Source organism: Lactuca saligna, chromosome 1 (assembly GCF_052625555.1).
Source record: "Lactuca saligna cultivar CGN05327 chromosome 1, ASM5262555v1, whole genome shotgun sequence".
Classification (NCBI taxonomy): Eukaryota; Viridiplantae; Streptophyta; class Magnoliopsida; order Asterales; family Asteraceae; genus Lactuca; species Lactuca saligna.
The window spans coordinates 38,581,395-38,592,568 of NC_136417.1; the positions used below are offsets into that span (position 1 = coordinate 38,581,395).

General features: G+C 31.1%; 2 protein-coding genes across 2 annotated transcripts; one reads left to right on the forward strand and one right to left on the reverse strand.

Moving 5' to 3' along the window:
- Nucleotides 1-1,739, forward strand: LOC145033362 (uncharacterized). The gene is made up of 3 exons (XM_078982007.1): nt 1-441; nt 921-1,012; nt 1,109-1,739. Exons 1-3 carry the CDS (start codon nt 286-288, stop codon nt 1,512-1,514), a joined length of 654 nt encoding a protein of 217 aa, XP_078838133.1. The 5' UTR covers nt 1-285; the 3' UTR covers nt 1,515-1,739.
- Nucleotides 1,740-5,094: 3,355 nt separating this feature from the next.
- LOC145033374 (large ribosomal subunit protein eL37z-like) lies at nt 5,095-6,289 on the reverse strand. Its single transcript, XM_078982013.1, has 4 exons — nt 6,202-6,289; nt 5,961-6,096; nt 5,454-5,555; nt 5,095-5,274 (listed from the first exon to the last, which is right to left on the reverse strand). The coding sequence occupies exons 1-4, from the start codon at nt 6,202-6,204 to the stop codon at nt 5,228-5,230; spliced, it is 288 nt and encodes a 95-aa protein (XP_078838139.1). The 5' UTR covers nt 6,205-6,289; the 3' UTR covers nt 5,095-5,227.
- Nucleotides 6,290-11,174: the final 4,885 nt, after the last annotated feature.

Genomic DNA, 11,174 nt, shown 5'->3' on the forward strand with positions numbered 1-11,174 from the left:
CAAAAACCCCTAAAATTGAATCTTCAACCATCTTACAGAAAATTTCGATTCCATTTTTTTCCAACCCTATCGGGACACGAGATACTCATTCGACCCCTAATTTATGCACAAATAGGAAGAATTTACGTGAAAGAGGAAGCTCGTTTTCGTAACTCTAGCTATCGATTGTTACAAAATACGAAAACAAAGATTCCATTCATTTTGCCCTAGAAAAAACCCAGAAGTTTTCCCAGTTAATTTCTCGTTTTGCTTAAAGAATTCTGGAGAAAATTGTACGGTATAGTAATGTTGAAGCTCTGGAGATGGTATCAAAATTGTTTAGCTGTCCATCCGTTGAAAACACAGGTCATCAGCTCCGGTGTGATTTGGGGGCTTGGTGATATTGCAGCTCAGACAGTTACCCATGCCACTGCTGTCAAGAAAAAACCCCTTATAAAATCTGTAAGTTTTCTTCATTCCCCTTATATATTCATATTTTCTTCTAGGTGTTTCAAGCTTACATAGCTGTTGATTGCGAGTATTTGATCGATACGTTTTTTAATGTTCTTGTTGTGAGGGTTTACGATCAAAAGGTTTGATTTCGCAAGTATCCTTGAGACCTTTGTGCATTTGTGATTAAATGACTTGTAATTGTCGAAATATGTATTACATTAGATGTGTGTATTCAAGGAGAAATCTTTGGTTCTAGGGTTTATCCTAACGTGGCTGATTTTTTGATATGGAACAATGCTATAACAATTGCTCATTCTGAAAAAAGACAATGAATTCACTAGTTTGCTATGTACTATACAATTCGAAATTATTTGTGCTTGCTTTTTAGTTGATTCTAGAAATGCACATTGTATAAATACACAGTCTAAGTTAATTCTATTACATATAGTTAGTCATATTTGGTATATTTATAAGTAATAACTCAACAGGAGGAAGATAAAGAATTTCATCTCAATTGGAGACGAGTGGCTAACACTAGCTTATTTGGAATGGCATTTGTGGGACCCGTTGGTCACTTTTGGTTAGTTAGAACTTACAACTGATTTCATGTTCAAAAACTGTATTAATATCTGAATGTCAAATTGTCAATATAACATGAGACTATAATTTTTTATAGGTATGAAGGTCTAGATCGATTATTAAGATTGAAACTTCAATACCAACCAAAATCTATGCGATTTGTAGCAACTAAAGTAGCACTTGATGGGATCATATTTGGACCCGTGGATCTATTTGTTTTCTTCACATACATGGGTTTTGCATCTGGGAAGAGTGTGAAACAAGTAAAAGAAGATGTGAAAAGAGATTTTCTTCCTGCATTGGTTCTAGAAGGTGGGATATGGCCGATTGTCCAGGTGGCGAATTTTCGGTTTGTTCCAGTGAGGTATCAACTTCTTTATGTAAACTTTTTCTGCTTGTTGGATAGTTGTTTTCTTTCTTGGCTTGAGCAACAACAGGATGCTGCTTGGAAACAATGGTTTAAAAGATTGTCTTTGAAGGAACATGAAAATCAGAAGAGTTAATGATTGAAAGTTCCATGTATGCTTCACATTTGTTGGATTTGTTGTTTTCGTTTTGTTTTTGTTTGTTGGTATTTTTGGAAACTATTAAGGGGAAAGAAGCATGTACTTTGAGATGCATTTTTTTTTTTGAGATTTTACTTTTCGGATGGTTACATAGTTGTAAATATTGAGATATTCAACATAGGAAGGAAGAATTGTGATTTGAATGCACACGATTCTTTGTTATTTGTGTGTTGGTTCTTGCATTGCTTTGGTTGTTGAGGAAACTATTCGATTGGTATGGTGTTACATACCAGATATTGGCTACTAAACATATTAGTTTTTGATTTTCTTTGATTTGATAGATAACATGTTGGTTTAACTTTTAAGTAGAGGAAGAGGGTGATTATTCACACCTATATGAGTCCAAAATCTAAATGATAAATTGATGTTTGATTTGAAAGTTGAATGTTTGCTTCTTAATGATTAAAATGACTATTTTAATCCTTTATCGTTTTGATGTTGTTTGTTTAGACATCTAAATGACTAATGATGACCGAATTTGTAAATTATTATAAAAATATTATAAATTGTCATGCAAAATTAAAATTAAACATAATACAAAATCCAAATTAAATATCATACAACATTCAAATTAAACATAATCCTATACATACAAATTTAAAGTAATTGATTAAAATGACTATTTTAACCCTTTATTGTTTTGATGTTGTTTGTTTAGACATCTAAATGACTAATGATGACCGAATTTGTAAATAATTATAAAAATATTATAAATTGTCATGCAAATTAAAATTAAACATAATACAAAATCCAAATTAAACATCATACAACATTCAAATTAAACATAATCCTATACATACAAATTTAAAGTAATTGATTAAAATGACTATTTTAACCCTTTATCGTTTTGATGTTGTTTGTTTAGACATCTAAATGACTAATGATGACCGGATTTGTAAATAATTATAAAAATATTATAAATTGTCATGCAAATTAAAATTAAACATAATACAAAATCCAAATTAAACATCATACAACATTCAAATTAAACATAATCCTATACATACAAATTTAAAGTAATTGATTGACAATCAGGTCAAACAAATTAGTCGGATATTCATTGTCTTGGTTTGGTTACCCATTGAATGTGGTGTACGTCTTGGTCATGATTCTCCATCTTGTACTTGAGTAAACATAGTGTCCTTTTTAAAGTCCATAAATAATTGATCATGGATATAATGTATCCTTATAAAACTATGAACTGCAAAACAGGCAATTATTATGTTTTTTTATATTAGAAAAGGATAAGGAACCGTTTGTTTTAGGATTCAGAATATCACTTTCAAAAAACCACAAGCGCGTTCAATAACATTTCTTAGTTGTGCATAAGCATGATTGAACCGTTCATCCTTAGTTAACGCACGTTGTAGAAAATCGACTAACCAATACTTCAAATTGTGGTAAGGAGTCATAAATGCGAGAGTGTTAGTGTATGCGACATCATAAAGGTAATATTTATCTGTAAGCTTGAGTGTTGCAATTGTTATATGAAAAATAGATAATGTATTTAATAATCAAAGTAAAATAGATATTAAAAACTTGGTAGAGACGGAGTGGTGCTACCGGATGTTGGCAGGAGGAAGGTGTCGTTGCCTAAGAACCGGGGGAGTGAGGGAGGAGACTGTTCGATATTTAGGAAGAGGGAGAAAGAAAAAGAGGTGGACGTCTCTTGTTGTTAGGGCAAGGGTATCATACAAAAAAAAAAATCAAACTCTTCGTTTAACAATTCATATCATTTTTTGCTACATCTGACTGATTAAGAAAGTAAAAAAGTTTCAACAAAATGCTTTGAATCTAATCGATCCAGAGTCAACCTCTTAATGGAATCATTAAGAGGCGAAACAAACAGCCCCTAAGACAAGACCTATTGTTCATGCAATTTAGGATGCTCATTCTGCTCGAGGTTGGTCGAGGTTGAAGAAGCTTTTACTCATGTGGGTTTTCTTGACTCGGTGAGAATATTGTCTTTTTCAAATTTTGGTGTGAAGTGACTGATACGAACGTAAGTCGATTGGGTTAGATACCATCTTTTGGGGTGAAGCCTCATGATTCAAAAATGCATAATCTCATTTTAATAGTGATTTACAAGGATTCCTTTACATAAGTTTCGCACGCTAAATAGTCCATGCCACAATGCCAACATCCGAAGGTAGGACTGTAAATGAACCAAACAAACACGAACAAGGGTTTGTTCATATTCGTTTGTTTATGTTGGCCGAACAAATGAACGAACATGAACGGATAAACGAACAAGTTTTTATTGTTAATGTTCGTTTGTTTAACAAATTAACTTGTTCAAGTTCATTTGTTTATGTTTATGAACATTCTAAACGAATATAAACGAACAACGATAATCAAACACAATTAAACATATATGAACATAACGAACATATACTATAGTAATTTAATAAAAAAAACAATTGAACATATATGAATATAAATAAGTTTAAACGAACATAAACGAACAACATAAATGAACGTTCACGAACATAAAAATTAACAAACGAGACTATTGTTCATATTTGTTCGTTTAACTAAACGAACGAGAATTTATATTCATGTTCGTTCATTTATTAAATAAGCGAACACAAACGAACTTCCCGCCGAACAGTTTACGCGAACGTTCAGTTTGTTTACAGTCCCATCCGGAGGGGTTATGTTTAATGGAATATTTTTTTAGACGCATTCATGTATTACCATATCCCTAAGGTTAGGCCTATTTAGTCAAGTAGTCATTTATTTGGCACCCTACTAAAGAGCGTGAACTTTCATATAACCCTTCTTGGAAGAAGTTTATATAAAAACCAGATTGATGACTAATTATCATTTAGCTGCATTTATTTCCTTATTATCATTAATGGGTAATTTTAGGATTTGGCAACTTCTAAAGATCTAGATACACATTTCAACTAAGAGGCTGGATAGGGGTTTTTAACAATTATAAATTCCTTTTATTTTTCAGTTAGACGTTACTCTAGCTTCTTTTGGGTTATTGTTTTTTGAAATGCACCATTTACCCAGGTATCTATTTATAGCACAAGATTCACTACTAAAGCTAACATTATATTCCAATCCCACATACTACATTATTCAATTCATGATGATGGTAGATTTTGCTCATGGCTATAAATGTTAATATGCTAGAACATAAAGAAGAAGCTATGATAGCTTAACGGGCTGTTTGGCAACCTCTAAATGATTCACAGATTTCAATTGAACCTAATTTAAGTGCAAACATATTTGATGGTAAGATTTGTTGAATGATGTTATCGAATGAAATATACCTCATAAAACTCAAACTTACAAGTCTCACAAAAAAAATTGGACAAAATCAAGGCTATGGAATTTGAGGGATGCAATTTTGGGAGAGGAAAAAAGGACTGTAATAAACTCTTTGACAGAAAAAAGTAATTTATGATAAGCGCCATTAGGGTTTGCAGCCAGAATGATTCAAAAGATCATTAGTAATGAGAAGGAACCAAACAAAGAACAAATAGAAGGTATCTGCTTTCCAATATCATGAATAAGACAAAGCATTTTACTAGTACTCAAAAATAACAAAAATGTTATCAATGTAAAAACAATAATTCAAAGGTTGGTTTTCCAATAAAAATATAAAAAAGAAAATCAAACAAAATTGTACTTCAAATTTAAGCGGTGGCAACAGCTCCTTTGCTCCTTGGAGTTGCTTGAGTGCCTGAAAACAATAAAATTAACCACTTAATTTGTTGTTCTCCGTTTTACTTTAAGTATATACTTAATAAAAGTATTACTAAATCTAGTTAAACCATATACAAGTGTTCTTTTTGACTTAATACAAAAAGATAAACTTTATATAAAATTTTTAAAAAAAAATACTTATTTTTCTCAAATTACCTTCCCTGAAGTTGCTCTTGAACCTACGGGGAACATTACGAAGGTAACGCATGCGCCCAGTTCCTGTGGTCTTCCTTCTGATTGCCTTCACACTCCAGTTGTCTGAAACAGAAAAGCACAAAATGTAAAATAAGCGATGAAAGATTTTCATTGATAGACTATAAATGGGCTACTAATGAGTAATTGCAACATTTGAAAATCTTGAAAACTAAGTGAATTTCGAATATGAAAGTACATCGTGTGTAGCCAAAAAAAATCAACACGTATATCATTGTATATCAAAATTTGAGAACGATCATAACAAAAATTACAAAATCCCCAAAGAAAAGCGATCAATTTATCTCAAATATTTGCTCTTTAGTTCCCCAAAATTACAAATACACATATCTATAGCATTATAGTGAGATTCAGGGATGACGTTAACATGAATATCAAGCAATGAGAATCAAATGCAATCACTCGGATTCTCTTATGAACATTAATTGAGAACAATAGGTGAAAAATTACATTTTCTGACGCGAGCGGCGGGATACGCACAAGCAGAGCATCGGCTCTTCTGCAGATGAAAACTGCGTCGACCGCACCTCACACAGAGTGTGTGTGTCTTGTTCCTCCTCTTACCGAAACTCCCTGTTCCTTTACCCTTCAATCAACAGATTCAAGAACAACAAACAGAATCAACGATCATCATTACACGAAATCAAGTGGCTTTCAAGGAATTAAGAAAGTAAATGTATGAGGTCATTACCATATCTGCAGATTGAGAAGAAACAAAACCCTAGAACTAGGAAGCACCGAAATATTGAAAACCGTCTGATAAAAGTTTTTTTATGAATTTATAGGATGCAAAAATTAGGGTTTGTGTTTAATATAACTGGGCCATATTGGACTTCATAGCCCAATAGTCTTGTCTATATTTGTCTCAGTTGTAGTTGGTACCCAAAACCCAAATAGAATGTTATAAGTTTTGTAAGTTTTGTTTGCATAAAATATAAACATTGATTTCTATTTGTTAAATTATTAAATTATTGATTGATCACATTATTTTGTAGTACAAAATATAAGCTAAATATAATATGAACTTTATTTATTTATTTATTTATTTATTAAATTGCCCTTTCTTCTTAGGCACTAGTTCCAGACAAATGACTGCTATAATAATTTGTTATCATCCATATTTTTTAATTTTTATTCATTATAAAAAAGAAAAAAGAAAAAAAAAAGTTTTTTTTTATTTACTTTACTGGTTAGTGTTTACTCCCATACGTAGATGTTTGAGGTTCAAGCTCAGGTAAACGAGGAAGAATGCATGCAAAAAGTCCAAATGATATATTAAGGTGTGTTTGTATGTATGTTTTGAAATATGACTTTGAATAACTAAATCATATAATACTTAAATACAATTTTTTTTTAATAAAAAGAGTGTTTAGATATGTTATAATTGTTTGAGTTTGTATCAACCAAATAGTAATATTTGGGTGTTTGAAAAATCCAAAATACTTAGAGTTAACAAGCAAAATAATGAAAAGGGCAAATTATAAATAAAAAATACATAAAAACCCACTATTATTTCCAAAAAAAAAAAAATCAAAATATCAAAATATCATATGTAGATGTCAAATCGTACGGTTTGTTTTTTATGTCAAAAAAACCATTCGTTTGGTTTCTATGATTTAGTTTAATTGTTTTTTGGGTGAAAAAACATTTGTTTTTTGTGTCAATGATTTAATTTTGGTCTAATTCTTGTGATATGCCCACTCCCTAACGCCTTAGTACGTTTTTTATTTTTACTTTGTTTTTTTTAGAACAATTTCCTTACACGTTCTTGCATTATGAGTTGTGTTATGATATTTACCACACATTCTTATTTTTGGTTCCTCACATTGAGAGAGAATACGATTGGTGTTTTTTGGTCTACCGGCTTGACGTATTTCCATCACAGGATGGTTAACAACCATAAGGTCATCCGGAACCTTCCAAATCAAATTCTCAAATAAACTAAAAATATAAAATACTATTTTTTAAAATAATTAAAAAAAATCAAATAAGTTATAAAAAAATTTAAACAATAAAAATAGTTAAAATAATATCAGAAGGTTTTAGAAAATGATTACGGATAACAATAGATAAATAACATAAAGTCGAATATTACATTTAATTAAAAGTTACAAAGAATAAAAAAAATACGTTAAACCAAAAAATGACCAAATAGAATTTTATTGGTTGCAACAATAATTGAAAGTAATATTAAACAAAAAACACAAATATATATTTTTCTAGATTCTTCCTCTTACTTCATAAAAATTTAATGTTTATGATTTATTATTTAATTTGACAACGACAAAACAGTGACTTGTTACAAAATAAACAAACTAACCATTTAAAAAAAATAGTTCCTTTCACATCATTGGTCACGACTCCCAACCATTATTTGGGGGAAGTTTGTTGATGGAGAAAAGGGTGAATGTTCAAGAAAATGAATCATTCATCAAAATAAACCATGGTCCCATAGTGATAGAGACGATGGTATGGTTTGGGGGTTGAATCCTTAACAAGCCATCTTCATTAAGTGATAAGTCATTGGTAGTCAAATAAACAAACCTATTAAACAACAAGTCGAATCGAATAATTTTCAATATAACGGGTCATATACCAAGTAACATTTTTTTTTTTGTCTCTTCTAATAATTTTATTCGAATTAAATATGATTAGAAAAAAATCAAAAACTATATTGTTAAAATACTAATTTAGTTATATAAGATGATTTTATATGCTTATCCACTTGTATAGGAGAAAACATAATGATTTATGGTGTGATTGACCCACATGGATCGGCAGTTGCTATATTGGGGTTCTACATAAACATAAATTAAAAACATTTAGCATAAAGAGTAGAAAACGTGTTAAAAAGATAGATTAAAATAGAGACACATTTGAATCCTATAAAAAAAATGGGAAAATGACTTAATAGGGTAAGATATATTTTTTTAAATGTACACATTTAGTTTTTATTCTTTTTTTTCTTATAAAATAAACTCTTATACTTTAATAATATGTATACATTAGGTCCTTTTCATCGGATTCTACAGGTTTTGTTGATGTGGAGGGTTTATTTTACAAAAAAAAAAAAAAAAAAGAATAAAGACTAAATGTGTACATTTCAAAAAGTATCTTACCCTATCAAGTTATTTTCCCTTTCTTTTGTTTTGTTGAAATGAAATACCCAGGTAGCATCCACATATCCACAACAAGATTTTTCCAACTTTTATTCATCATGAAAAAGAGGGAGAACCCCAATCTCTGACGACTCCTTTGTGTGTTCCTACACATCACTGGTAGCAAGGAGGAATGATGGAAAAAACAGCAAGGTCGAAGGGGGAGGCAGGAGGAAGTAGAGACGGTAATTGGCGGCGAGGAGCTGCTCTGGTAGCCCCCTCGTCGATTCTTTCTTCTATTTCTTGCAACATATCTCAAAGATGGAGGTAAAGAGAGACATATCGGAGAAACACAACAGGTAAAAGGTGTGTGGCTGTTGCTGTTTCACCGGAAGGAAGAGAGACGAGAAAGAGAAGGGTCGTCGCCCTTTTCTTGTTGCTGGAGGATCACTCACCTCTGGTGACTAAGCTAATTAATTGCTATTTAGTGCCACTTGTGCTTCCACATCAGCAAAACCTGTATAATCCAGTGAAATGACCTGATGTGTACATATTAATAAAGTAAAAGGGTTTATTTTACAAAAAAAGAATAAGGACTAAATGTGTACAATTCAAAAAGTATCTTATCCTATCAAGTCATTTTCCCTAAAATAAAATTCATATATGACCGGTATACCAGGTATAGCCGGTCACAAGGATTGCATTGTTACAAAAAAAATAAAATATAAGGGTTTATTTTACAAGAAAAAAAGAATAAGGACTAAATGTGTACATTTCAAAAAATATCTTACCCTATCAAGTCATTTTTCCAAAGAAGTCATTTGTAAGTGAGATAGGTGGAAGTGTTTGTTGAAGAAGTGGATTTCTAAAATAGACCAGTGATGTTGTTGGATTAGTGTCTAAGTCCATAACTATTTTGATATGTACTTGACCCGATGGTGCATGGTCCTTTTGGGTTGCCTTCACCAAAGCAACTTGATAGGATGAATTATGGAGAGAAATGATTAATTATGATTTATTAATATATTATAATAATATATTAAAGGAGAAATTATATTGTTTAATTAATATTAGTCAAGAATTAATAAGAATTAAGTTTGTGGCTAAAAGACATTAATTAAACTTAAGGGATTAGAACTGTCAATTGTGTGATAGTTGAATATTGGGCTAATGGACTCCATATTAGAGGGGTGGACGAATTCTATGGGGAAACCCATTAGAAATCGTCCTAGGCCTCTAAGGAGGGCGTCCATGGGTTGCTTAGGGCCTAAGCATCCAAATTAGGGTTTCCTTGTTAGATAACCCTAATAGCCTCACTATTTAAAGGACCCTTGAGACTCAAAAACGTGGTGAACTTATTCCTTAGGGTTTCCACAAGTTTTGGGCAGCCTCCCCTCTCCTTATTCTTCATCCTCTTGCTCTTGGTGTTTGTGAACCATTAGAGGAGTGACATTTGTGACTCTAAGCTTTCTAAAGTCGTTACAAGGAGGATTTGTGATTGTTATTGCTACATGACAATCAAGGTAAGATCTAAAACCCTTTCACATGTTAATATGATTAATTGTATGCTAGAACTAGGGTTTAAAGTCTTGGATGAATTGCATGTACAATAGAGAAACCTAGATCCAAGCATTAGGATCGCATGAGCACATAGGATGTTCTTATGGCTAAAACCCATCAGATGTATGTCATTCGATTTTACTAAAAGAAAATATAACTTAATTGACAAGATCAGTAGAAAAAACAATAAAATGATGATTTATAAATGCTTAATTCTTTTTTGCTGCCATAGAGACATCATGGCCGCCCGGTAAGTTTTTAAAACCTATATGAAAAAATATGTCAGAATCTTTCTTACTGCAGTAGAAATGATGGAAAAAGAATTATACAATTCATAACTAAGCTAATAATAAATTGGTCACAACAAACTAATATGTTTTTTTCTCATGCATTTAATCAATGAGTTAGATTTCCTCGAGTGGATCTAAATCAAAGGATGAATCATTGAGGGAACTCTTAGAAACACATGTTATTCATATTAAGTAAAAATACTCACTTTATAAGAATGTGATTGTAAATAACCAAGTTGTGAAAAAATAAATTTAAGGCTATTATTATTATTATTATTATTATTATTATTATTATTATTATTATTTGTAAGAAGGATTGAATTTTTTTTTTAACAAAAACAAAGTTCTTAAAAAATGCAAAAATAAATTCGTAAAAAGTTGAAGCAAATATATAAAAATTTGAGGTAAATTTATAAACAATACTTAAATTTAGGCCCATATTATATATAGAGTTTAATTTACAACCCCTTAGTGAACAGTATTTTGTTCCTATTGTTTTTTTATTTTTTTTATTTAGTCGTAATCAATACTAGGCAAACTTGTCATCTTCTTAGACACGTGTTACAGAAGCCAATGTTGGAGTAAGTTTTAATGGTACGTGTTTGCCTCTCCGTCTTCACCGTTTTCACCTCTAATGGGATTGTTCCACCATGTGTGCTCACTTCTATTAATCCAAATATCTCATTCGGATACTGTAACGCTTCTTTGAGAAAAAA